At 54.0% G+C, this 26,691-nt stretch overlaps 1 protein-coding gene across 4 annotated transcripts; it reads right to left on the reverse strand.

Annotated features, from left to right (window-relative positions):
* LOC141975396 (cAMP-dependent protein kinase catalytic subunit alpha-like) lies at positions 1 to 24,045 on the reverse strand. Of its 4 annotated transcripts, none has more exons than XM_074935725.1 (10): positions 22,419 to 24,045; positions 10,605 to 10,666; positions 9,097 to 9,225; positions 8,819 to 8,917; positions 4,125 to 4,207; positions 3,104 to 3,230; positions 2,760 to 2,855; positions 2,521 to 2,643; positions 1,215 to 1,379; positions 1 to 444 (listed from the first exon to the last, which is right to left on the reverse strand). In XM_074935725.1, exons 1-10 carry the CDS (start codon positions 22,678 to 22,680, stop codon positions 319 to 321), a joined length of 1,272 nt encoding a protein of 423 aa, XP_074791826.1. In that variant the 5' UTR covers positions 22,681 to 24,045; the 3' UTR covers positions 1 to 318. The 4 variants fall into 4 exon arrangements, with proteins under 4 accessions (XP_074791826.1, XP_074791825.1, XP_074791827.1 ...); XM_074935724.1 differs by having other exon boundaries at positions 22,344 to 24,045; XM_074935726.1 differs by having other exon boundaries at positions 21,996 to 22,487.
* Positions 24,046 to 26,691: the final 2,646 nt, after the last annotated feature.

The following is a 26,691-nucleotide window of genomic DNA, read 5'->3' on the forward strand; positions in this document are numbered from 1 at the left end:
TGGGGGGGTTGTTTTGTTTTTTCCGAAACAAGTTTTGTCGGAGGACACAGATGTATTTCCCAGGGCGGGGCGGATGATACCCCCACCCTCTAGATGGGACTCTCAAGCTTCTTTGTGGGAAAGGGGGATTTTGGGGGGAGGGTACAGGTTTAGAATAAGGGGTCTCCCGCTCCCCACCAAACCAGATCCAGGCAAATCCCTACCCCCCGCCCACAAAAATAAAACACACAGGCAAGGAACTCGGGTCTTTTTCTTGATCAAATCCAACCCTGCCCCCACCTGCTCTGTGTGCACCCTCCCGGGGGGGGGCCACTCGCCCTAGAACTCAGCAAACTCCTCGGCGCACGTCTCAGTGCTGGAGACCCGGATCTCCTCTTCCTCACAGTTGTTGAAGTTACTTGTGTCTCCGGGGCCGTTGCACTTTGGTATAAAGGGAGCTTCCACCTGCGAAGGGAGTGGGGGGAGGTTGGGGACGAAATGAGGGATCAACATTTGTATTACCCATCCCCTGCCACTCCTGGGTCTGCTAGGGGCGCACGGTCAGGCCCCAACTTTGCAACAAGGCAGGCAAGGATCAGCCCCGCCTCCCCACCTACTATACAGCCAGAAACCCGCACACTTTGCAATCACAGAAGGGGGAGCCCATGACCCCCCTTAGGAGCCCAGGATCAGAACCCCCAGCACCCTTAAGGGATACAGGATCGGGCCCCTTAGCAACCAGGTGAGGGATGCGGATCAGTACCTCCTCAAGCCCTCTTTTATCTAGCCAGAAGCTCCTCCTCTCACTTTGAAATCAGGGAAGGGCAGGGGGTCACGAGCCCCTTGGATCCCCGTAAAAGCCCCCACTTGCATCATCAGGAGGGTTTTAATCAGGACCTTCAGCCCAGCCCTCTCCCACCAGACATGGAGGAATAACGCCATTAGCTGGCAGCAGCAGAAGGAGGCTGTTATCCTCAGGGGGTGGGGACAGGACCTTGCTTTTGCCACCATGTTACAAACAGGTGACTGAGGGCTCCCGACTTTAAACCAATGCTGGGTGAGCATATCTCCCCCTAGTGGTTGGACCCAGCCACAACACCCTGCTACAGAGTCCCAGTAACCAATGCGCTCTCACAGGCCTGGGCACTGATGATCCCAGGTTCAATTCCTGCTGACGGAGGCTGCACCAGGTGGGAGTTACCCAGGCTCTCCTCTGCCTGCCGCCGCCCTCCTACCTTCCTCTGGTAGATGGTGATCCAGTCGGTGGTAGCAAACCACCTATGGTTCTTGATGTCGTTGACCCCGTTCTTGAGGTTGCCAAAGCGTTTGGTGAGGTCCACCTGCAGCAGGTTCTCGAGCAGGTCCCTCAGGTCAAAGCTGAAGTCAGACGGGAGCCGGAACTGGGGTGGGGAGGAGAGATAGAGGTCTGCCCTGCCCTCATGGCTAGATTCATAGATACACCTAGTAATGTACAGCCCCTAGCGCAGGGGGAGTCCTGGGCTACACCTGGGGCACCTAGGCACTACCATAATACACGTAGTAATGTACGGCCCTATAGAACAATGGGGTCCTGACCCATGACTGGGACTTGTAGGCACTATTGTAATACACCTAATAATAAAGAACAAGCCCTTTAAAAACACTCCAGGACAATGAGTGGACAAGAAGTTAGTCCTCAGGCTACTGAGGACTGACACAGGAACTGAAATGGTTAATTAGCAGCAGCCCCCCAGCTCTTATTGAGCATTTTTCCTCCACAGGGCTGCCGCATCACTATCCTCATTTTACATAAGGGGAAACTGAGGCACAGGGAGAAGTGACTTGCTCAAGGTCACTCAGTAGGCTGGTAGGAGAACCGCGAACAGAACCCAGGTCTGTTGAGTTCCCACTAGGCCACACAACTTTGCTTTTTTAAAACCCCACTAGGTTTAAAGCTGACCGTGTCCGACACGAGTGCTTTGAGATCCTTGGCGAGAAGGCGCTGGGGTGGGCAGAGGAATATTATGGGCTCTTGGTTACTATGGTGATGAGTGCTCTACCAGTGCCTGGAGGTGACTGATGTGTTTAAGGAACATTTAGTCTTGCAACGTAGCAGAGTTGTGGAGAGTTTTGCAATTCACGACAGTGTATAAGAAAACCAAAAGCACCTGTTCCAGGAGTCCCCATGAGAGTTACAGGGAGCCCAGTGGTGGTGGGGTGGGGAATGGAGTCCATGTAGTGGAGAAGTAGGGTACACAGCAAGGGAGGGCCCATGTGTGGGGCGTAGGAGTGGGGGACATAATGGGGAGGATGTCCATATGTTGGAGAACAGGAGTATGTGGCAAGGGAGGGTCTATGTGTTGGGGTGCAGGGGGAATGGGGTACATGACAGGGAGGATGCCCACGTGTTGGGGATTGGGGGAGCATGGGAGGGCATGAACATGTGTGTGGTGCGTGTAAGCATCTCTCTGATCAGTCGCTGAGACTTGGCACGTCCCTTTTGCTGGCGAAATCCTGCCGCCCACAAAATCACACAAGTGTCCCCTCCCACACCCCAAATACCTTGCCAGAGACAATCTTCTCGTAGAGCTTCATGATCTGGTCCGCGAAGAATGGGGGGTAACCAGCCACCATCTCGTAGATGAAGATGCCCAGAGTCCACCAGTCCACAGCCTTGTTATAACCCTGCCCGGGGAAAGCAGGCTGGGGTCATGCACCGAACATTTCGGGGGTGGGAGGAACCACCTGGTGGCCAGGGATCAGCTAGAGATCAGGCAGCGGACAGGCCCTCCCCAGCTCACCTTGCTGAGGATGATCTCGGGGGCCAGGTATTCTGAGGTCCCACACAGAGTCCAGGTTCGGTCTTTCACCTGCTTGGCAAAACCAAAATCCGCCACCTGGAGCCAAAACACAGAGAGGGGAGAAGCTGGATCAGCCTGGAGGCTGTGACAGCAGGAGGGGAATGGGGGGGGGGGGAGCAGAAGATTGATGTATTCTGGCCGTGTTACATTTCTGGGGGTGTCTTGGCTTTGGGAAGGGGATGGCAGCAGAGAGAGACTTAGACAGGCAGGAGATCACGGCAGGGAGCCAGGAGCCAGCGCTGGGATGGGGATGGGGATGGGAAGGAGTGGGGGAGGGGCATCACCAAGATGTAGCCCTGCTGGTCTATCAGGAGATTCTCTGGCTTCAGGTTTCGGTAGATGAGATCCAGCGAGTGCAGATACTCAAAGGTCAGGACGATCTGCGCAGCGTAGAACTGGGCGTGAGGTTCACTGCAATGAGGTGGGAGGAGAACGTGGGCATCCCGGGCCAGATCCGCCCCCTCTCAGCCAGCCCAGCACCCTCGGCCCCCTGCCGCCCCCACCTTCACCTCAGTGGCATTGCTAGGGGGGGAACGGGGGAGCGGCCCCTCCCTCACTGAGCACAAGTGGCGCCTTTTGAATGTCTTGGCAATAAAAAAAGAAAGCGCCACCTGCTGCGGGCCTTCGGCGGCACCTCGGCGGTGGGAGCGTCAGGGCGGCTGCAGACACCCGGTGCGAGCGAGGCCGGCCGCTGGAGCGCCGCTGGGTGATCGCTCCCCTTGTTCCCTCCACCTGGCTACGCAGCTGCTTCACCTTCCTTATAGATCCCTGACTCCATCTACCCAGGCAACCCCAGGCAAGATATCCCAACCCTTCTGGGCCTGGTGGCCCCATCTGCCCTAGCCCACACATCCCACCCACCATTGCTAGACCCCTGAGTCCACCCAGCCTGGAAAACCCCTCCCAGACCAGCATCTCCCCCCCCAACACACACCCCCATGGACCTCCAGCTCCATCCAGCCTGGCCCCATCTGGCCCTGGCATCCCTGCCACTGACTGTGGCTCATGCTGGCAGAAGATCTCAGCAGCTCTCCCCATGCGGAATCCCTTCCTGACCAGCCCAGCTGGGGATCAGGTCACGCCCTGCAGCATGAGGATCAAAGCCAGTGTCGCTGCAGATGCTGCTAGTGGATAAAAGGTCTAGTTCTCTACTGAACTAAATCCCAAATTTACAGATGCGGAAACGGAGGCACAGAGTGATTCTCCCCCCTCCCCACAAGGAGTGAATGGCAGAGGCAGGATTAGGACCCAGCTCTATCCATTAGCAACGCTGTCCCCAACATCGGCTCCCGTGGCAACGCTCACCTGAACCTCCCGATCCGCCGTAGGTGGGAGAACATCTCCCCGCCCGGGATGTATTCCTTCACCATGTACAGATTGGAGTTATCCTAGAAGGAAATGCAGCAGAAACTGAGTGCAAGGGATGGAGTCACTCCGGCCCCCCGTCAGTGCCTGTGACACCAGGATGAAGCTGCTCACCACACCCCTGCTCCTTTATTAGCCCCATCCTTTTCAAAACACTAACCCCACACTCCTCAAGGGAGCCTGATGAACTGGCCTGGCTTCCCCATAGCACACAATGCAGTGCACCCGCTGTCTGGGAGATAACAGCCTACTACTGCCACCAGCTGCTGCTGTTACTGCTTTGGCTCAAGGGCCAGAGGGGCTGCGCTTGGTGCCGAAGGTCCCAGGCACACACCTGCAGTGGGAGTTGCTGCACAGACGTGGCTGGGGAACAGACTCACTAATGAGAGGGCGCAAGCTTTATTTGCTTGGAGTATTTAGTACAGAGCCCTAGAAAATTCAACCCCTCCCCCACCTTTGGTCTAGGGGCAGGGACGGGCAGGCCCAAGAGGGATTTCCCAGCTCTGATGTCTCCGATCAAAGGGGAAACCCAACCTGCCGCCAGGTCTGACAGCCAAAGGAGCAGAAGCAGGAAGTGAAACTTCTCAAAAGCAGGTTTCAGAGTAGCAGCCCTGTCAGTCTGTATCCATAAAAAGAACAGGAATACTTGTGGCACCTTAGAGACTAACAAATTAAGGTGCCACAAGTACTCCTGTTCTTTTTTCTCAAAAGCGGTGTCTGAAATTGACCAGGCTGGCTTCACCCTCCCTCACCGCTGCAAAGTAACTCCGCTGAGCCCAACAAAGCCATTCCGCTAGTGGGCTATTCTCAACAGTTGACAAGAAGGGACGAAAAAATCACTTTTGTAGTGCTAATGAGTTCAATGTAATCAAGGTGGCCGATTTCAAACAATTGACAAGAAGGTGTGAGTATCAGCAGTGGGGAAATTAGTTTTTGTAGTGACCCATCCACTCCCAGCCTTTATTCAGGCCTAATTTGATGATGTCCAGTTTGCAAATTAATTCCAGTTCTGCAGTTTCTCGTTGGAGTCTGTTTTTGAAGGTTTTTTGGTTGAAGAATTGCCACTTTTAAGTCTGTTATTGAGTGTTCAGGGAGACTGAAGTGTTCACCTACTGGTTTTTGAATGTTATAATTCTTGATGTCAGATTTGTGTTGTTAGGATATAGATATTCAGGCCTGCCTGTAAAGGCCTATACTTTAAGAATTTAGGTATATGTTTATCATTTAGCTAGTAATAGAGGTAAACAAGAAGGAATCTGTGTAAGGGTCTTCTCTCACTGTGACAGTCTGAGGCCCTGTTCTTACGCCAATGCCTTGGCTAAGCAGCAGAGACAGCCATAAGCTGGGAAGCGAATGGTCACATCCTCACATTCCAAACTAGTCAATATGGGGCTGTTAAGATGGTGATCCGATCTATCACCACCAGAGAAAGGGAAGAGCCTAGAAGATGTAAAAGGAAATTTAGTTTGATAGTTTTCTGGCTGGTAAGAACTCACTTATCAATAGACACCGCTGGGAAACCCTAATGTCTTTATAGATGTAGTTGTGAAATCCTCACTTCTGTATTGTTTTGTCATTATAGTTCTCACTTTGCTATTGTTTATTTGCATGGTCTCTGTCTGGTTCTGTGATTGTTTCTGTCTGCTGTATAATTAATTTTGCTGGGTGTAAACTAATTAAGGTGGTGGGATATAATTGGTTAGCTAATCATGTTACAATATATTAGGATTGGTTAGGTAAATTTCAGTAGAATGATTGGTTAAGGTATAGCTAGGAATATTACTATATAAATTAGGGGCAAACAGGAAGTAAGTTGGGATTCGAAAATAAGGAAAAAGGAACTTGGATTTAAGCTTGCTGGAAGTTCACCCCAATAAACATCGAATTGTTTGCACCTTTGGACTTCGGGTATTGTTGCTCTCTGTTCATGCGAGAAGGACCAGGGAACAGGGAGAGTGAAGGAATAAGCTCTCTAACGTGTCCATTTATTCTTCCGCGTAGAGACTGTCTGGTTTGGCCAATGGACATGGCAGAGGGGCATTGCTGGCACATGATGGCATATATCATATTGGTAGATGTGCAGGTGAACGAGCCCCTGATGGTGTGGCTGATGTGGTTAGGTCCTATGATGGTGTCCCTTGAATAGATATGCGGACAGAGTTGGCAACGGGATTTGTTGCAGGGATTGGTTCCTGGGTGAGTGTTTTTGTTGTGTGGTGTGTAGTTGCTGGTGAGTATTTGCTTCACGTCGGGGGGCTGTGAAATTTCCCTCTCTACTGTATTTTCCACTCCTTGTATTTGATGAAGTGGGTTTTAGCCCACGAAAGCTTATGCCCAAATAAATTTGTTAGTCTCTAAGGTGCCACAAGGACTCCTCGTTGTTTTTGCTGATACAGACTAACATGGCTGCCCCTCTGAAACATTCTGCTAGTGAAAGCCGACCCGGCTCAGTGATGAGAATATGAGCACTAAGCACCCGCGCACAAGCCAGCAGAGACCACTTCCCCTGCCCTCGAGCCCAGGGTCAATTTCCAGCTAGCCCTGGAGAGAGGGTCCAGCCAGGGCATGGGCACAGCGCCCCATGCTGGACGGTCAGAGACCTTTTTCTGCAGCCGCATTAGGAGAGCAGGAGCCAGCAGCCAAGAAGCAGAAAGTCACATCCTCACATTCCAGCTAAATTATATCAAAACAAGGTAATATCGGGCTGTTCAGAAGGCAATTCTGTCCTACTAGGACCCACCATCACCAGGCAAAGAAACAGATCTTAGGATGTTCAAAGGAATCACTTATCAGCAGTGCGGGTGTGAAATCTCTACTTCTTTATTGTTTTCCCTTGCTGGTCCCCCTTCTCTATTGTTTATCTGTCTGCTTTCTGTCTGGTTCTTTGATTGTTTCTGTTACATAACTAATTTTGCTAGGTGTACATCAACAAAGGTGGTGGGATCCGACTGGGTAAAGAATTGTTTCACACTATGTTCGGATTGGTCAGAGAATTATTTTGTACTACTTGCTTAAAATGATGGGTTAAGGTAGAGCTAAGCAGGACTCAAGTTTCACTCTATAAACTGGGGTCCAAAAGGAAGTTCTTGGAACCAGCTCCAGGACACAGCCCAATATCAGACCTCAACACCCTGCCAATGACACTGGGCAGAAGCTGGAGACCCAGTACGACCTGATCCCGACTGGCCACCAGGGAAAGTTGGTCTGCCTTATTGGGAGTGATGGGCATTGTATGGGGAGCGGGTGTATTCTGTTCTGGTAACTGTTAATAAATAGAGGTTAAGGATATTACTGTGTGAGGCTCTTTCACTGGGAAAAGACCCTGCAAACCCACAGAGTGTGAGGTGATGCCCTGAGCCAGGACCAGGGTAAAGGTGGGTGCCCTAGAGCATACGGGGAACAATGCCTGAACCCTGCTGTCCTCGAAGGGGACGAAGGCAGCCCATCCTTGATCTCCCTGCTCAGGCCATTCTGGGCTGTGACATGGGCCTTCCTGACCCTCTGCCAATGAGACAGGCCCCAACGCCCAGTCAGCACGTACCAGGCCAGACTCCTAGCTCAGTGGGATAAATCCAGAGCAGTCGTATTGATTTCAGTGAAGTTCTCCCACATTTACACCTGCGGGGTATTCATTTTACGCTGTCGTAGGAGAAGCGATTGGCTCAGCGAGCCAGCCTGTGTGACAGAAGCCGCTGGTCCCAGTGCTACTGTGTCACCCGAGAGCTACACAGCCCAGCCCCAAGCAGCTGGCACGGAGCAGGTGGGACATTTCTATTGTAGCAGCTTCTGCGGACAAGGGGCCAGAGATCAAAGCTATTTAACCCTGGAACGATGAGGGGCCCCCAAGAAAACGACCCTTCCAGCACTGCCTACTGCTAACGATACTGTTGCCTCCAGGCTCCCGCAGGGGGCTTCAGTTTATCCTGCAGCCTCCTCTGAGCTGACAACTCTTCCTCGCTACAACCCACTAACCACAGGCTTACAGATGAGGAGACAGGTCTCTCTTCAGAACCAGCCCCTCTTTAATCAGGCCAGCCACAGGGGGTGCTGTAGAGCTCTAAGGCACAACTACCTTTGCTCTCCCCCCTACACACAGGGTGTAGCTCACAGGCCCCAAAATCCAGGTTCAGGGAAGAGGGTCCAAGCCGCATCACCAGGGGCCTGAATTTTACCTTTCACAGAAACTCCATCAGGAGGAAATGATCCCATGTGATAGTTTCAAAGTCTCCACAAAGTCAACTGTGCATGGAGTTAGGACTTCCTCTGAGACTCCCCTGCAAGCCAGACCTCATGCCCTAGGGCCAGCGCATGGGAGCCAGAAACTGAAACTGACTAGGAACGAAAGCAAAACTGACCCGGTTGCGGGGGGAAGTATCACTGTTCAAAACCTGGAGTCAAAAGTAGAACAGAAGAGTGTGAAAAAGGGGAATGATCCAAACTGATTTTTCTTAGCTCCAAACCTGATCCCAGACGTCACGCCAGGAAGGTTTGTTCTCAGGATACAAGAGATGCAGACTGTGCCCTTCGACCCCTTCAGCACAGCTTTGGTTTTAAATAGGAAACAAATCAAGGGGATTGTGGGAGTCGGAGGCAGACAGAGCCCAGGGCCAGGATGGCAAGCGAAGGACACCTACCTTGAAAGAATACTCTAGCTTGGTGAAGAATGGAAAGTTGACGGCCTGGAGGATCCGTTTCTCATTGACGGGGTGCTCAATTTGTTTCAGCTTCACTACCTGGGAGAGAAAAGGAAGTAGCAACGTCAAATCTTCCTCTGCTGGCGCAGCACCCCCTACGTCTCCCACGCACTCCCCTCTCCAACGTCCCCACGCAGGGTTCAGCCCCAAATCCCTCCCCTGCACTGGGGATTCCACGGCCCCAGGCCAGATCTCTACGGCAGCCCCCAGCATCTTACCTTCTGTTTATCCAGGATCTTCATGGCATAGTGATTCCCGGTCTCTTTGTGTTTCACCAGCATCACCCTCCCAAATGAGCCCGTGCCCAGGGTCTTAATTCGATCAAACTGATCCAAACTGGCCGTGTTCTGGAAGGGGGAAAATAAACGTGATGTGAGGCCAGACTGGTCCTGGGGGCATCAGGAAGGAACCTGCCCAGGAGAGTGGGATTTGCACTGCAAGACTGGAGGGATCTTTAATGACCATGAGGGGGGTCAGAGCCAGGACCGGCTCCAGGCACCAGCTTTCCAAGCAGGTGCTTGGGGCGGCATTCAGAATGGGGTGGCAGTCCGTGTCCCACAGCGGCAAGTTGGTGGCAGCTCTGCTGCTGTTCCGGTGGCGGCAATTCAGCAGCGACTGCTTGGGGCAGCAAAATCGGTAGAGCCGCCCCTGGTCAGAGCTTCGGTTTTTATAGCTCACCACAACGGCAGCCCCCCCAGGTTCATCACTGACTGTGACGGGAGACCGCCCCCTACTGAGCCCGCCACTCCCTGCAGCACAGCACCCCTTTGCCCCGCACTGGGGTTGTTCTTGAGAACATCCATATGAAGTACATGTCACATTTCACCACCAGAGGGCGCCAAAGGAAACCACTACATTTTTAAGGAGACACTGACAAGGGATTCCCTGCTCCTTGGGCAGAACCAAACTCCAGTTCCAGACAGGTGACCCGCCCAGCTCCATTCAGTGGGGCTGGCAGGGGCGGGGCTGGGAGTCAGGACTCCTGGGTTCTAGCCCTCGGTCTGTGAGGAGAGGGAATGAAGTGTAGTGGTCAGAGGGCAGGAGACTAGGAGTCAAAAGATCTCTTCCTAGTTCTGCCACCAACTTCCTATTACCGATGACCAAGTCCCTTTCCCCTCTGGGCCTCAGTTTCTCCATCTGTGCCATGGTGTTAATGACACAGGGTGTGCGGGAGGACTAGCAAAGTGACAGTGCTGCAGAGGGACCAGCAGCTCTGCCTCAGGAATTACCCACAACCACCCCAGGCGGGATTTCCAGCGGGGACAGACCCAGGGCACTGGGGCACTGCGCTCAAGCGTAGGCAGCAAATGGAGGCCCTTTGAACAGGGTCCCTGTTAGCACAACCCCCCTGGGAGCCAATCTGGGGCTGGGCTGGGCTGGACGACCACGCTGGAGCCTCGGAAGGAGGATGGGGGAGACAGGCTGGATCAGGAGGAGTCCCACATGGTTAGTGTCCCCCTCCCTCAGCAGAGTGGAGTTGAACCTACAGCGTTCTTGGCCCTCCAGTTACCAGAGGGCAGACTGGGGGGACGGGCGGGAGAGCAACATGGTCCACTCAGCCCCGCCCCCCAGGAGCAAAAACAACCCCCAGACCATCAGAGGAGGCTGTGTGGCAAGGTGGCTCAGTGATGGGGAAAGAGATCTAGGGGGTGACTGCGGAGTAATCAGCCTGGGGCTGCAAAGGCCTTGATTGCGGGGGGTGTGATCTGGGTTGGGGGCACAGTACCTGAGAGGGGCTCTCCCATTTCTTGAGGAAGTCTTCTTTGGCTTTGGCTAAGAATTCCTCCACTGTAAGGGAAAGAGAGAGGGAGCAGCGTGAGGAGTCAGGAGGGGGTCACCCAGCTTGGTGGACAGAGCTCCCCTTTCAGGCCCCGCCCCACCCAGCGAAGAGGCACACAGTCACAAAGGGGACGGAGATTTTAAGCATATCAGCCGGATGGTGGTGCCTCATTGGCTATAAAGGGCGGCTCAGGTGAGATTGGCTAGAGAGAGGTCCATGTGGGGGTGCTCCCGCAACATCCCCACCCCCGTGCCCCTGGACACACCAAACAGCCCCGTCAGAGAGGGCTAATGCAGCCCCCAGAACCAAGGGGATGCACTTGTGCCTCTATCCCCCCGCTGAACATGCCACTTGGGGTGCCTGTTCCACGCCCCTCGACACACAACCTGCACCTCACAAGAAGACACTCGTACAACCCTCCAGTCAAAGGACGTTAAGATGCATGGATCAAGTTTCCCTAATGGGAGGATACGGGATCTACTACTGCTGCCAGCAAAGGGGGGTGAAGGGGAAGGAGATTCCCCCTTAGCTCAAAGGGCAGAGGCCTGTGTGTAGCCTTCTCTCAACCATGCAGGCATCGCAGATCAATTACACCAACAGCCCACAAGGGGGTGCTCCGTGCACACACACAGAGCTGCAGAAGGCAGCCGTGAAAGTCGCAAACCCCAGTTGGGCTTTGCCCACAAAGGGGTTAAAACAACCTGCCACAGCCTCCACAGCAGCAGCCTGGGACCAGCCAAGTGTCCCGCTCTCTGGCATCCAGCCAGGTGATCCTTCCTTCGCCAGCCGGGCTCCCTGTCCTTGCTGCCAGATCCCAGAACCATGGGAGGGAGGAAGCGGGATGGGGGTTGGAGCAATCTGCAGCATCTGGAGGGATATTTGGTACCGAGAGCCCCTTTTATCTTCGCTGCCTCCTGCTGCTCCCAACAGGGACAAGTCCCGCAGCTCTTAACAGTGCAAGAGATGCCCACGGGATTTGAATGGCTGCAGCAGCGAGGCCAAGCACAGAACAGCAGCAGGGGGTGGCTTTGAACCCAGAGCTCACCCCTGCCCCCACCATCACAGGCAAGTCTCCCCCACACCGGAGGTGTATAAAGTTAACTGCCTCCCCCAGGGATCACTGGTGCTCAGACGCCAGGGAGGGGACAAGCTAAAAGCCTAGATTCAGATCTGGGTGCTGCAGTTCTTGGGGTCACAGATGCACAACCCAGGAGTCAACTCCCTGCCGCCCCACTCTCTCCACTACAGCCCACTCCCTTCCCAGAGCTGGGGACAGAACCCCAGGAGCCCCCCACTTTAATCGCTAAATAGCAACACTTCTGTGGAAACCCGGCATCACTGCGCTCTAGTCCTGTCATCCCTGCCCTAACGAAAGGGCTGAGAAATAGGCCAGGCGAGGGCCTGAAATGCACCAGCGAAGCAGAACAACATCCTACAGATGTGACTGATTCACTGCTGGAGGAAGGAGACCAAGATTACGGGGATTCCCCTGATCCCACAGGACAGGGCAGGGCAGCCCTGAAAGGTTTCTGGGGATCAGCTATTTGCTGGCTAACTACCCCGCCCACACTCCCTTCACCCTCTAGTCCCCACAGCCCATCTCCCGTGGAGCTCCACAGAGGGGGATTAAATTCACATCCGCCTCCCCAGACGTTCAGTCTGTCTGACCTACTTTCACTTTGTCTCCTACTCTCTCCGGATTATTTACAGAAACAGGCTTGGCTCACCAGCCACTGTCTCCCACCATCGATCCCAGCCCCAAGGGGGCGGGGAAGAGGGATCCTTGCATGGACACGGGACAGAGAAGACAATTTCCTGCACTATCCTGGCCGTACCTTACAGAACTACGTTTAAGTAGCTTAGGAGTTCATTGTATTACAAAGGCAGGCGGTTATGTATTATTGTGGGACTGTATGTGACGTCGCCGATGGAAACCCAGGGAAGGGTTATGGGCTTTGAGGGACCATCTGAAACTATGGGGCCTTTTAAAGTTAAGTACATTTCCCAGGAAATCTCTAAGGGGAGGGGTATGCAAACGTAATGCCTCTGGTTGTGCAAAACCTCAGCTGCTGGAAGCCGCTCCCCGAGGAGAAACCCACTGCCTGTGAGTTACCTGGCTGGAAGCGGGGTGATCTTTGGAAAGCTTATTAGCAGGCGTGTTGGTTCTTTGCTGGTTTTTAAGAGGTTTTCCCTGAAATGCTTTTACCTTAAGAATCAATGTGCTTTCTAACAGCTGTGTGGTACCTTATACCCATGGAGACTGGGCTGTTTGTAGCCTCTGAGGAAGGAGGGAAAAGCAGGCCGGTTCAGGCAGTCTGGCTTGCAGGGGAACTCACAGTGTAGGCAGGGAGCTGTGCAGCCTGGAAATCCCCCGGGCAGGAAGGAGAGAGACGCAGGTCTCTGCCCAAGAGAGGTGATGACTGGGAGCCAGAAGCCTAAGTGGCTTCCCTGGCTGGATCATGAGGGGCAAATACAGGTGCAGTTGCCCTGACCTGCGACACCCCTCCCCCCACTGTTCTTCCCTGGCATCATCCACACCAGATCAATGCCTTGGGAGGGGAGATCAGCCATTCTGCCTTCTTCTGGAGGTCTAGGAAGACTTGTGAGGCTCTGCTAATCAGTTACATAAACTGGGGACAGCCCCAGACAGTGATGGAGGAATCTTCTCTGCATCACCAGCCTCTAATTCACTTGGCCCAACACCAATAATTTGTTCCCTTTTTGGGCCTGTCTCATCTCAGAGTCTCGTTCTTTCTCTTCAAGGCCGTGGGCCTGGTCAGGGACCCCTAGAGCCGAAAGCTCTGGGATGGAGATTGTGGCTGACAGCCCCACTCCTCCAGTCCCATGGCACTTTCTACCACGCAGGTGAAGCTCCTCTGTGAGAGAGACAGAGCTTCTTTGAGAGCCCATCCACGGACGCTGGAACTGACTGCCACAGGATCTAGGGATCATCTCAAACTTCCCCACCTCTTCCTCCTAGTTCTATGTGCCCTCCTCTGATCAGCCTTCTCCACTATAAAAACAGCACAGCACAGGCATATATAAAAAGACCCTACCAAAACCAGCACCTCCACTGCACACACAGCTCTCCCCCTGGTGAAAGAATGAACCGCAGGGGACAGATGGGAGTCACCTTGCTTATGGCATGGACTGAAAAGTGACCAAACACTATGGTAGTGAGGGCAGGATAGGAACGTACACAGTGCCTCTACACTGGTCAGTTTCACTCCTTCGCCAGCAGGGCTAAGAAGCCATCCTGCAGGTTCTCGGCACTGTGGCAGGACGAAGGGTTAACTGAGGCTCCAATCCCGCAGTTGAGTGTATGGACAGACCCCGGCACTAAACCCCATTGATTTCCAAGGGGATACCCCCTGTACAATCAATTGCAAGCTCTGGGAGTTCCATTGTAAGCTCTTTGGGGCAGACACTGGTTCATTTCAGGTCTGTACAGAACCCAGACACAAGGAGTCCTCAGTTGCAATCAATATCTCTGGGGGCTACTGTAATTAAAAAACCATTTAACGCGCAGCCAATTCAAATTTGGCCTCCAAAAATTTAAGTTTTGGTTAAACCCACCAATGCTGTCTAAAAACAAATCCTGAAATATTCCAATTATTTTTGAATTAAGTCCCACTTGAAACAGACGAAGGGTCCCCCACCCCTCTTGCAGCTCAGAGAGCCCTAGAGTGAAAATGACTATAAGCAGGAGTGAAATTGATACTAGTGAGATTTCCTTTGCTTAGCAGACAGACTTACCTATCTCAGGGTTTTATACGGGTGCCCAGCTCCCTAGTATCTGAGCAACTTCTATGCAAAAGCAATAGCGGGAACAGGGTAACATTTTCCAAAGGGCTTATAGGCTTTAGGAGCCTGCATGCCATTGACGGTAACTCATAAATAGTAAATGGCAACCTGGATTTTTAGAATCCTCTTGTTCTAATAACCCCGAGGTTTTGTAGCCATTCCTTTCCAGCTCAGTGGCCTTTCAGCTGAGAGAGCCCCTTTAAAGACCCATTAACGCATTTCTATTCATGTCAGTTTTGTCAGATGGCACGAATCTGGCATATGAAACTAATTGACTGTCTCTAATTACACAATAGACTAACACACTGACCTGCGCCAGGATAAACACCAGAGGATAGCTGGCTAATGGAGATGTTTTCATACCGCTAATCTTTTGTACCACCTTTCAACAAACTGAGCAAAACCTTAACTTCCTTAATCCTTCCAGGAGGTAGGTACTATTCCCTTTTTTATGGGAAGGGAAACTGAGGCAGGGAGACATGCCCTTGCCCACTGTTGCACAGGAAGTGGAAGAACTGAAAAGAGCACCAAGAGTCCTGACTCTCAGCTCCCCACCCCCAACCGCTAGACTCCTCTCCCAGAGCTGGGAATAGAACCCAGGAGTTCTGATTCTCAGTCCCCTGCTCTAACCACTGGATCCCACTCTCCATCCCAGAGCCAGGAATACCAACTCCCATTCCTTACTCTGACCGCTAGACTGCACTCTTGCTTATCACAATGCACCCAGTTCTCTTGTATCCAATGCAGCAGCACGAGGTATTATTCGAATACCTGGGACAGGGATCAACCCCGATACACAAAAAGGAAAATGCACAAGGTCAGACCACTTAGGACCACAGATCTGGTTAACAAAGCCATTCTCTGTTGAAGGGAAATCAGAGCCTGATTCAAAGCCCAGCAGGGCCGAGCACCAGGGCTCTAGGGACCTGTAATTAGGAGAGATCAGAGTTATCTGGAAGAGAGCTGAGTCTCCTAATCAGAGGCAGACTGCTCTTAAAGAGACATGACAAGTCTGAGGCCCAACATTTGTGATTACAGAAACCTAACGCACGCCAGCTTGTGGGTAGCAGCTTCCAACCTCATGCTTCACCTTAGAGCCTCTGCCTTTCAAACCAAGTTCTCAGTCCCCATCTTCAAGGCCTCCATGGCCTGCGCCAAGGGGGATCTAAATGAGCGTACGACTTTGACAGAAATATAATGGCTGACAACTCTACTTCATTGGTACAATGGCACCTACCACCATGGTGAAGTTCAGCTGTGCAGGAGACAGAGTTTTCTCAGGGTCTGGTTGTAGACTGTGGAACTACCTGCCACATGAACCAGGGACCATCCCAAATCCAGACGCGTTTCTTTGACCTACCAGAACCTCAAAAACGACAAGACACTCCACTGCCCTCACTTCTCCTTCAAGGGAGAAGATGAGAGAACAAGCCACATGACAGATGTGAAGTCACATCATTTAATGCACGACTGGAAGGCATTCAGATACTGCGGTGATAAGAGCAGAATAAGAACCTAGAGAGGACAGATTAGGCTTGTTTCTGAAATCCCGTTGCAGGATCAGGGCCAGGTGCGTAAGAAAAACAATTAAGTTGCACAAGGCCAGGGTTACAAAACATCACACAACTTTCCCCCTATTTGGGGGAGGGGGGCTGGTTTGACAAAACTTTAAAGACTCCGCCTCCAAAACCAGTGTTGGGCCCCCAGCCTCTGCAAATCAACACAGGAGAAATCAGAAACAAAGTGAAATTGACTAATCAAATTTCACCACGCCCCAGAGGCACAAAGGGCATGAATGGTGAAGAGCAGATTAGAGGTTTACAGGGACTGGTCACCTTGGAACGCAGCCAGAATTTAAAAGCAGGCTCATTCCCCCTGCCATTTGGAGTGTAACTGACAGGAGGTCAGGACTCCTGAAGGCAAAGCTTCCACAGCAACCAATACTAAGTGGTCACTAAAAGGATCGTTTCATCCGCTACCAAAATGCAGCCACCTCTGGGGTGAAACAGGGCAGCTGTTTCGGGACACTTACAACAGCAAAGAGATCCTGAAACTACAGGCGAAAACTCAGGAAGAATGGCACCGGGGTTAACACCCACACAGATTCCACCCTTGCGTGCCCAAGCGATGATTGTCCAATAGGAACAAACGTGCTTACAGCTCCCCCATGGGCTTGTTCCACTCCCCTCCGTCCTCCCTCTTAGCCAAGCATCATCACCTGCCATCATGGATTTAGATTTTAAGCCCTTTGAGGCCTGTTCCCCCAGGCCACTAGATGCATGTTAGCAACCTGCCTCAGCCCCACTTTCCGCATTGGATGCCATTCTGGCCACGGGAGGGTTTCCACTGGGATGACGCCTGACCAGGATGGGGGGAGGGGCGGGGCAAGCTGCAAGCACCACAGGAAAGAACCGTCACTAGTGCAGCCCCAGGCCTTATTCTGATTCCAGCTACATCCCGCCCATCTCATGCCCCCAGCTGCTCCAGATCCCGATCTCCCACAGTGTAAACTCCATCTTACCTGGGCAGAACCGAGGAGAATCCACCCCCTCCCCATCCCTCCAGTGCTGGTGGCTGAAGGGTTAAACCCAGAGCTTCCCTGCCACTAAGGACTCTCTCTGGTGAGCACCAAGCAGATTCCAAAAAAACTGTTTTATTTCCTTTAATGAGCCCAGTGGGGAAAGAGGCCCAAGGGGGCAGGTGATGGGGCTGGAGTGTAAGCGATCCAGGGCCTGGCTCCTGATGTGAAGGATCTAATGAAGATCTACATTACAACCCGGTCTGGCGCACGTGGTCCGTGTTACACCCAGCACCCTGCTAATGATTGCAGGAGCCAGTGCACGACTGTCCTGCCTCTCCCTCGGGCTGGGGAAGAGAGCTGAGTACTGAGACCTTCACTACAGTGATCGGGGCGGACAGGCCAGGTGGCTGTGGGAGCCAGGGATACGGAGCCCTGAACCCTGACATCCTCCTGCTGGATGGCCGCTGGGCGCAACGAGCTGCCAGGTTTTCACCTCCCATGGGGATTGGTTACAATGATGTCAAGCCTATGATTCGATGGCACCGACAGGCCCCCACCAGGCCCGGCCGCATTGAGCTAGGTGCTGTACAAACAGAAGCCACGCTCCCTGCCCCAAAGAGATCACAACGGCAAGATCACAGCCAAGACTGCTAGTAGAAACTGGCATAGAGAAGCAGCGCAGCCTAGCAGCTAGGGTTCTAACCTTGGGCAAGTCACTGCCTAGCTCCAGGCCTCTGTTTCCCCTCCCCACTCAGGTCTATTTAGACTCTGCACTCTTCAGGGTAGGGACTGTCTCTGACTGGAAGTATGTACAGCGCCCTGCACAATGGGGCCCTGAGCTCAGTCAGGGCTCAAGAGCTACCATAATGTAACCAGATGCAGGTAGAGGTGAGCTTCGGGTCTCAGAGGGTTAAACTCACAGATGGGTTAAGCAGATCTCAAACGAGCTGACCATTGACCAGAACTGGCTTGTGCCTTGGGGGTTCAGGATCACCGTGTGCCTGCCGTGAGTCATCAGCTCCCCTTTGCAGAGAGGAAGGAAGGGACAGACCCTGGCACTTCAAGCCATCAGGGATACTAAGGGAGGGGAGATGACCACACACCCTGCCTGGGATCCCCTCCCCCAAAGCCCCCCTTTACCATCCATGCTGTGACGCACGGAGGCCGCCGGCTGCGGTTAGAAGGTCATGGCAGGCAGAGAGGGAGGTCTGGCCTGGCGCCTCATGGGAGACTTTGTCCCAGGCAGCAGGAGCAAACACAACCTCTGCTTCGACCCCGGCTTCTCCGGCGAGCCGAGGAGAGACCCGAGCCAGCACAGGGCCCAGGGCAGCACCAGGGTGTGTCTATGGCACCACCACTCCCTCAGCTGCATCGGAGGGGCCGGGTTTATGCCAGGCTGGAGGGCCCCATCGCGGTGTCCGGATCCTCCGGTGACAGGTGCCTTCAAGCTCCCTTGGTGCAGGGGGTCTGTGCCCATTAGCGCCTATTGCCCCTGGATACAGCAGTATTCGCCCCCAAGGTCAGCCTTGCCCGGGACTCCTGGGTTCCTGTTTGCCGCTAGAGGTGGATCTGCCAGCGCTGCCAATCCCACTTGCCTGGGGATGGAGACAGCAACGAGGCGAGGGCAATGCCCCAAAGTGTCCCTTCACCGCCCCGGTATGTGGGGCAGCTGGTCCCGGAAAGCAGCGCCTGCAGCCAGCCCTTCCACGGGTTCTGAGCTCTGGGCATGAGGACGCACATCCAGGGAGGGGGTGGGGAGGACAGGGACAGAGCCGATCACAGGGTGGCAGTGCAAAAAAAGAGAGACAACGTTCACACAGCGATGCTCCAGGGGTCTATTTATAAATAACAACTGCAGCTTCCCCACCCCACCCACACTGGTCTAACTGGGTTCTTAGCCAATACCCCATCACCCATAATCCCTTGGGGCACCTGGACACTACCCTGATCCACTACTGGAGGAGGAAGAGAGGATCCCCCAACTCCTCCCCCACACCACTTCAGCTGCCTCACTGTAACTCCCTATCCCCCTATGAGCTGTGAAAGCCCGTCTCTATTCCCCCCACCCTGAGGATCTCAAAGCAGAACTCCCATGGCATACAATCAACCCCAGTTTACAGGTGGGAAAACTGAGGCAGAGAGAAGGGAAGGAATCTTGCTGAAGGTCCCATGGCAGAACAGTGGCAAAAGGGGAACAGAACCCAGGAGTCCTGGTTCTCCACACATTCGCTAAGCAATACACCACCCCTCCCTGCCTCGTGCTGGGAATAGAGCCCAGGAGTCTTATCTCTAAGCCCCCTGCCCCTTTCCTGCTCTAATTCACTAGATCATGCCCCTCTATAGGGCACCCCACAAAGCAGAGATACTAAACAGGGATCCTTTACCCAGGCTATTTGACAGAGACACCCTGGAGATCTCTCTGGCTTGCCACTGCCAAGCCAGCACTACATGGTATCACCACTAGGGGTCTCCCCTAAATTCTGGCCTGGAGCAGCATGGAAGGCATACTTGACGTAACCCCACTACTCTCCACACACAAACACCTCTGACCCCAGTTGGGAGGGGCTAGCCGGCCAAGTGGGGGTGGGAGATGGAGCCCAGGGGCCAACCGGCCTAGCTGGGGGCACGGTAGCGGTTAGGCTCTGCTTTTACTCGGGCTGGAACCCACCCACTCTGCAGAGGCTAAACCCTTGTGTGCCAACAGTCCCCCAAGGCCTTCCCACAATTCCTCTGCAGGGCAGACAAGTTCTCCCGCGATGGCCAGGGAAAGAATCTGAGCGTCTCAGCACAAAGAGCCCTGGGATTTTCCCTTGGAACAAGTGCAGAGCCAGTGAGGACACAGTTACTCAAACGGCTTTGCAGGGGGCTGCTCAGACCCAGACTAGGCTACTGGGGGCTGATCAGCCTGGCTAACTCTGGAGCAAAGACCCCCCCGTAGGCTCCCAGGAGCTGGCTTAGCCCTGAGAAACTTGCAATTGACCAGCACAAGACCAAAGCTAGCCAGGTCCAGAGGGAGTCCAAGGGGTTGTGACAACCACTGTTTTGGTCAACACCAAGGATTGAACCAGGGACCTGAGAAGCTAAAGGACAGAGTCTTTACAACTTTTCATCACAGCCAGGCTCTGCAGCTGGGGCAGGAACAGACTCACAGCGTCTATGGGTCAGGGACACGCAATACACACTAGGTTACACTCGCCCCTCCTCCCCCAAGGGAGCATGGGCCAGGGTGGTTAAAAGCTCCAGCGGATGCCATGAAAGCCAAATGCCTCCTGCTGCCTGGCCGTCCCCGGGCATGTAACTGTACCCTCATGCCAAGAGATAAGGTCAAAGACATGACTTGAAATCCCTTCCTGCCCCCTCTCCTTCATATGCTGGCTCATCCCTAAGCACGTTCATGGGGTGGGTCATGGCAGCTGGGCAACAGCGCACAGCAATGCTGCATGGGGACTGCTCACCCAGCACCAAAATGCAGCTGCTTCTGGGGTGGGGACAGCAGCTTCTTAACAGGCACATTGCGGTGCAGAAGAGTGAAGGATCCAACACACTGGGAGGTGGACTTCAGAGGAGGTGGCGTACCCTTAACCACGCTGGCATTTGGTCAGGGTTATTGTGGGACTTGCTCCTGCACCCAGTGAGGTAACGGGGCATCTTGACATTGTTTTGGATAAGCCAGGAGCGCTCAGGAGGCCTGACTGACTGTGTGAGTTCAGTCAAGTCATTTTCCAGCTCTGTAAACTGGGGCTGAGGATTGTGCTGGGGGGCAGAGTTCATTCACAAAAGTGCTTACAAGTTCCTTGGCTAGAGGCTGGCGAACATCATGAAGGATGAGCTGGCCACTGCGGCCAACTGGACTAGTCAATCCGAGGGCTGGCAATTCCAGCACTGGGCTTCCCGCCCCCTCCCCCACTCCTGCATTTCTGACGAGAAGCCTGACTTTCTCAACTCTTAGATATTGCCAGGATCTTTTCCCTCCTTGGCAAACACTGCCCGGATCCCCCCATCCAGAGAGCGCCAGGCTACAACCGGATCCTGCACGGAGCTCCTGGAGTTTCCGATCCCGATGCCAGCACGCTGCCTCACCCCCACTGCCCGCTATCGGAACAGATGAAGGACAGAACTTTTGCCCCAGGGCTGGAAAGCTGATGCAGCAGCAGCCCTGATCGATTTCCCAGTGGCCAGATTTAATGCCACACTCAATAAACACAGCTCTGGAGCTGATCCATGAGCGTGAGGGGAGGAGCCAAAGCTTAAAAGCTGGAGAGAGCCCCGCCCTCTTTGATCAATCCCTCGCCCAGCTGTACCTCGGCTGCAGATCACACTGGGAGACAGTGTCAGGCTGGCTAAGGAGGGGAAGCTGCTTTCTGCTGCTCTGAGACAAGGGAAGCAGCAGCAACGGGTCTGGCAGGGGAAGGGGGGACTGGAATAGCGTAAGGGGAAATTCATCCGCCACCAGCCAGAGATCGGATAGCCAGAAGGGCCGTTGCCCGCAAGGGAAAGGCTGGAGGCTCCCTCCCCGTGGATGCTTAATACCGAAACAATCCTGTACTGTCCCTCAGTACAGATACCCTGTACTGCCCCTGCTCCGACCACTAGACTCTGCTCTCCCTGCGCTGGAACAGAACCCAGGAGTCCTGATTCCTTCAGCCCTACTCTAACCATTAGACAACACTTGCCGCCCAGAGCCAGGGACAGAACGCAGGAGCCCTGCCTCCCAGCCTTTAACCACTATGACCAATACAGAAGCAGGGGCTGAGTGAGCTTCCCCCTCACCTCGACCTTGCCCCGCAGGGAACCTTTCCATGAGGGAGCTGGGCAGACCAGACTCAATCCATGATTACCCCACAGAAGCCACCACAATCTTCAATGGCGCCTGCATCACAGGGACCCCCCGGCATCCCCACTAGGACTCAGATGCTGCATCTCTTTTCCCCAGCACTGAATCACGGCAACCCGACCCCCTGGGATCTGGGGCTGCACATGGTCCTACCAACAGGGCTCCCATCCCAACTCACTCTGCTCATTCCCGGCGACAGTGTGCTTGGACACATGGGCTGTCTTGCTACTGGCCTGCGGCCCCCAGTAGAAGATCCGCCCAGCCAGGCTCTCCAGCTTCTGAAGCAGTGACATCTTAGCGCCTTTGTGCCTGCTGGGGTTGGGGCAGGTCATTTCTGCTCCGTGGCTCATGTTTCCCTTCATTTATTTATCTCCTTCCTTCCCCGGCCCTCACAACCAGAGTCGACGCGAAGCTCGGCCCCAATCCAGGAATCCTCCAGCCTTGGTCATTACCCAGCAGCGGAGAAGACAGCAGGATCAGGGACTAGAGGGATGGCCCCAAGCCTCAGCAAAACTCCTCCACTCACCGACAGAGACAGGGGATTTGAGCTGATTGCTCTCGACTTCAAACCAGGAGGCAGAATTTCCATCCAACAGCTCACCTGCCCTGCAGCAGCCCCAGAGCGTGGCTGTCAACTCACAGACCGGTGCGCGACTCTTCAGGAACAGCCAGTCACATCCATGCACATTCCCAAGCGGGAAAGACCCAGGGATTTGGAAATGGTCTCTTCTCTCCCATCTCTCTCTGGAGAGTTGGCTTTCCTGGTGGCGGAAATGGAGCTGGAGTGGGGGAGTCTGGTCACTTACGCAGCCAGCCAAGTCAGTTTCACTTCCTGGAGGGTGAGGGGAGGACAGATTCTGCATCAGAAGTGATGGGACAATGGCCAGTGGAAGGGGAAACACCCACACAGCAGGGCTTAAAACAGTGCCCTGGGTCTCCACTCCTCTCAAATCCTTGGGCCGAAAGCAGCATGAGAGGCTCCCTCTGGCTTCACTGCCGATCCTGCTTGCATTGGGGGGCAGACCCCTGGAAAAAACACCATCCAACAAGTACAGTGTCCCCCAGGCCAAGCCACTGGGGCTGCAAAGGAAATCGGGGGGCTGCGGGGGGGCTTGTGGCTCACATGAGGCCTGAGTCAGAGGGGTGTAGGTCCTTAAGTCCACTGCTGGGGGCCCTGCTCGCAGAGACGAACAGCAGGGGGTTGCAGCACATCAAAGGTGGCTCTCCAAGTGGCGTTCAAAGAGACCCACATTCGGAAACCCTCAGCCCTCAGAGGCACCCTGCAACAGCACCCCAGGGAGGAGATCTCGAAGCACCATGGGGTTTGACTCTCATGCCGCGCAGTCCCAGGCAGTACCAAACGCTGGCAGGGGAGGGACCCAGGACTAGTCGCCTGGAGGTTTCTTTACTCTGCCTTTCCCAAACAAGCGCTGCTGCACTCCTTGATCTTGGGAACGGGAAGCCACTGTCAGCGGAAACCAAAGAGAGCCAGGTAGCACTCCAGGGGAGAAGCAAGAGGGTGGGATGGGGAAGAAAGAGGCCCTTCCTTGTGAATCTCAGTTTCCAAACAGCTGGGGTCTGCAGAGACCGGGACTCTGCAGGCGCGTGGCAGGGGGGAATCCGGAAAGGAAGCTGCTCACCATGGATGCAACGGACAAGGGGGCTACTGTGTCAGCCCCCAAAAGGTGCAGAGGAGGTAATGGACCAGCCGGCTGAAAAAGTGCACCCAGAGGAGGAGCTGGATCCAGAACTGGAAATCGAAATCTGAGCCTTCCTCAATCCCACAAAGGTGGCTGGGTCTGAGCTCCATGCTGCCGCTCCCGGTGATGCAGACCTCGGCTCCTGGCCGCCGGGATTCTGATTCAGGCTGCCTTCCTTATCTACGCTGCCTGAGGCTCCCCCATGGCTGTATGGCTTCCAACCAGACCTCCGGGACCTTTTGAGGGGCGGAAGCAGGATCTCTGGGGGAAAAATGTCTGGAGGGTAGCAGGGTGGGAAGCAGCCAGCTTCGCTCCTGTCACTTCCCAGGCTCAGGGCTCAGCCTGCCCTGGTGAGGAGCGTGCTAGGTATTGTTTCCAGTGCTGCTCCCGCATGCAACATGATTGGCTTATTTGAGCTGTGCCTGGGTGAATGGAAGCCTTGACGTAGACCAGCCAACAAGAGCAGATCAGCTGAGCAGCTGGGCGGGAAGGTCTCCACTAGCTGCTGCACGCTCAGCACTCCGGGGGTGGGTCTTGAGACAGCCCCTCCTACCTGGGACCTGTGCTGGAGCTCCTCCCATCACTATAAGGCCTAAAGGGGAATTGATTCGAAGCCACTCTCCATGGAAGGGACTGGAGCAGGCCATCAGTGCCCTTCCTCCAGAGCTGGAGCCTAAACCCCCTTCCATGGAACCCGGGGTGCTCAAGCTGTTCAGGTCAGAACAATTCCATTGCCAGCCCCGTCTGAAGGCACCAGCAGAGGGAATTAACTGGCTGATCGGGGTGGGGGTAACAGATATGTAGCTGAGTCCGCACTCCTGAGGGGCTGCCCCCCCCCCACGTGCCAATCTGACAGGCTGGCGAGAGTGACGCCGAAAGGGTTAACCTTGTGCAGGTGCAGCTTTGGCAGCACCAGGGGAATTTTCTGCCATCTCAGGTGGCGGGTCCCGCAGGCTCAGCACGAAAGGTTTAAAATATTCCAGCGTGCTCACTAAAAATCATCTACCTGCAGCCAGCAACGAGCAGCAGCAGGAGGGACAAACGGACACAGCAGATGGCATTTTGCCCTCCTCAGCAATTGGAGCACCATGGCCTGGCCACAGATGGTGACCCCAGGGCAGTCAGCCTCATGGGGCAGCACCAGTGAGAGCCCCACTTGGTACACCCGGTCTAACTAGGGGCTTATCTGCTCTGGCAGCCTGAAGCTCATTAGTCGTTCATTTCAGCAGTGGAATCCCTGCTCCACCCCAGAAGTGGGCGCATCAGGGAAGCATTGAATGTTTATTGCTGAACAGCCCTGTGCACCCAAGGAAGCACCACTGGGAGTACAGGCCATTTAACCCAGATAGGTTCATTTTGGCCTAGCAGGCAAGCCACCCTGCTTCAGAAGCCATCGCAGGGACTCGTGATCTTTGAACAACTGAACTGTGGATAAATTGGAGAGAGTCCAGCGAAGGGCAACAAAAATGATTAGGGGTCTAGAGCACATGACTTATGAGGAGAGGCTGAGGGAGCTGGGATTGTTTAGTCTGCAGAAGAGAAGAATGAGGGGGGATTTGATAGCTGCTTTCAACTACCTGAAAGGGGGTTCCAAAGAGGATGGCTCTAGACTGTTCTCAATGGTAGCAGATGACAGAACGAGGAGTAATGGTCTCAAGTTGCAATGGGGGAGGTTTAGATTGGATATTAGGAAAAACTTTTTCACTAAGAGGGTGGTGAAACACTGGAATGCGTTACCTAGGGAGGTGGTAGAATCTCCTTCCTTAGAGGTTTTTAAGGTCAGGCTTGACAAAGCCCTGGCTGGGATGATTTAACTGGGAATTGGTCCTGCTTCGAGCAGGGGGTTGGACTAGATGACCTTCTGGGGTCCCTTCCAACCCTGATATTCTATGATTCTATGATTCTAAGCCCACCCAAGCAGTTGCAGGTATAGAACATACACATCTCGCCCCCATTAACCCTGCTTCTGCTCCCCCAACAGCAGCCAGCTGGGTCTGTGAACACACAGGGAAAAGGGAAGATGTAACAGATCAAGGGGGGGGCGGGGAGGCAAGAGACAACATGAAATATAGACCTAGGCTCTGCACACAATCCTCCACTCCCTAAGTTACAGCAAGCTTTCTGTCACAGTTTACCAGGGGCTGTGGCGGTTTCTCCAGCACAGGCAATTTTCAAAACAAGTGTGGATGCTTTTCTAAGAGATCTGCTCTAAGTCAAACGGGCAAGTCCTATGGCCTCTGGCACGCTGGAGGTCAGACTAGCCCAGTGGTTTTCAACCTTTTTTATTTGCGGACCCCTGAACAATTTCAAATGGAGATGCAGACCCCTTGGAAATCTTAGACACTGTCTGCAGACCCCCAGGAGTCTGCCGACTACAGGTTGAAAACCACCAGACGACATGAACACTGTGGTCTCGGCTGGCTTTGGGATCTCTGACCGATGGCCTTGTGGTAAAGCCTTGTGGGATTCGGGAGATTTAGGTTCCATTCCCAGTTTGGACACCAACTTCACGCAACCTTGGGTGAGTCATTTCAACTCAGCTCCCTGTCTGTAAAATGGGGCTATGAATCCCTCCATTGTGTGTCTGCTCTCTTTAGATTCAAAGCTCTTTAGGGCAGAGACTCTTTCCAGGTGTTGGAGGGCCTCGGATCGGGTCATCATGTGCTACTGTAATACAAATAATACAAATCCATCCCATTCTTAACCAAAAGGAAAGCAGGAAGCCAGCTCAGATGCTCACATCACAAACACATGCTGATGCAGGAGAGAATTGCAATCATTTTCAGCCCCAAAACTATGTATATTTACAAACATAGGGTTGTAAAAGCGGCGAGGGCCGAGGCACGTACTGGCCGCCGCTTCCCGCAGCCCCCATTGTCCTGGAGCGGCGAACCGCAGCCATTGGGAGCTGCAATCGGCTGAACCTGCAGACTCAGCAGGTAAAGAAACCAGCCCAGACCGCCGGGGGCTTTCCCTGAATAAGCGGTGGGCGGCCCGAGTTTGAGAACCAGTGTGCTAGACAGACCCCTCCAGACACACAATGAGGTGGGTGGGGGCACAGGCAGCAGCAAAGTGCAGCAGTGTGGGGCATGGAGGGACAGGGCAGGGGTACACAGGTATGAAAAAGGCTCTAGAGCTATGGGCTCACGGGGCTGGGGGAATGCAGCCAGGCCA

Source organism: Natator depressus, chromosome 20 (genome assembly GCF_965152275.1).
Source record: "Natator depressus isolate rNatDep1 chromosome 20, rNatDep2.hap1, whole genome shotgun sequence".
Classification (NCBI taxonomy): domain Eukaryota; kingdom Metazoa; phylum Chordata; order Testudines; family Cheloniidae; genus Natator; species Natator depressus.

Excerpts from the sequence above, each read along its gene's own strand:
- LOC141975396 (XM_074935724.1), bottom strand. The coding sequence starts at position 22,680 with ATGCAGAATCTGTCCTCCCCTCACCCTCCAGGAAGTGAAACTGACTTG. Across the intron at positions 8,918-9,096 it reads AGATCCTGGATAAACAGAAG|GTAGTGAAGCTGAAACAAAT; the intron begins GTAAGATGCTGG and ends TTTCTCTCCCAG. Across the intron at positions 2,856-3,103 it reads ACCAGCAGGGCTACATCTTG|GTGGCGGATTTTGGTTTTGC; the intron begins GTGATGCCCCTC and ends TTTTGGCTCCAG.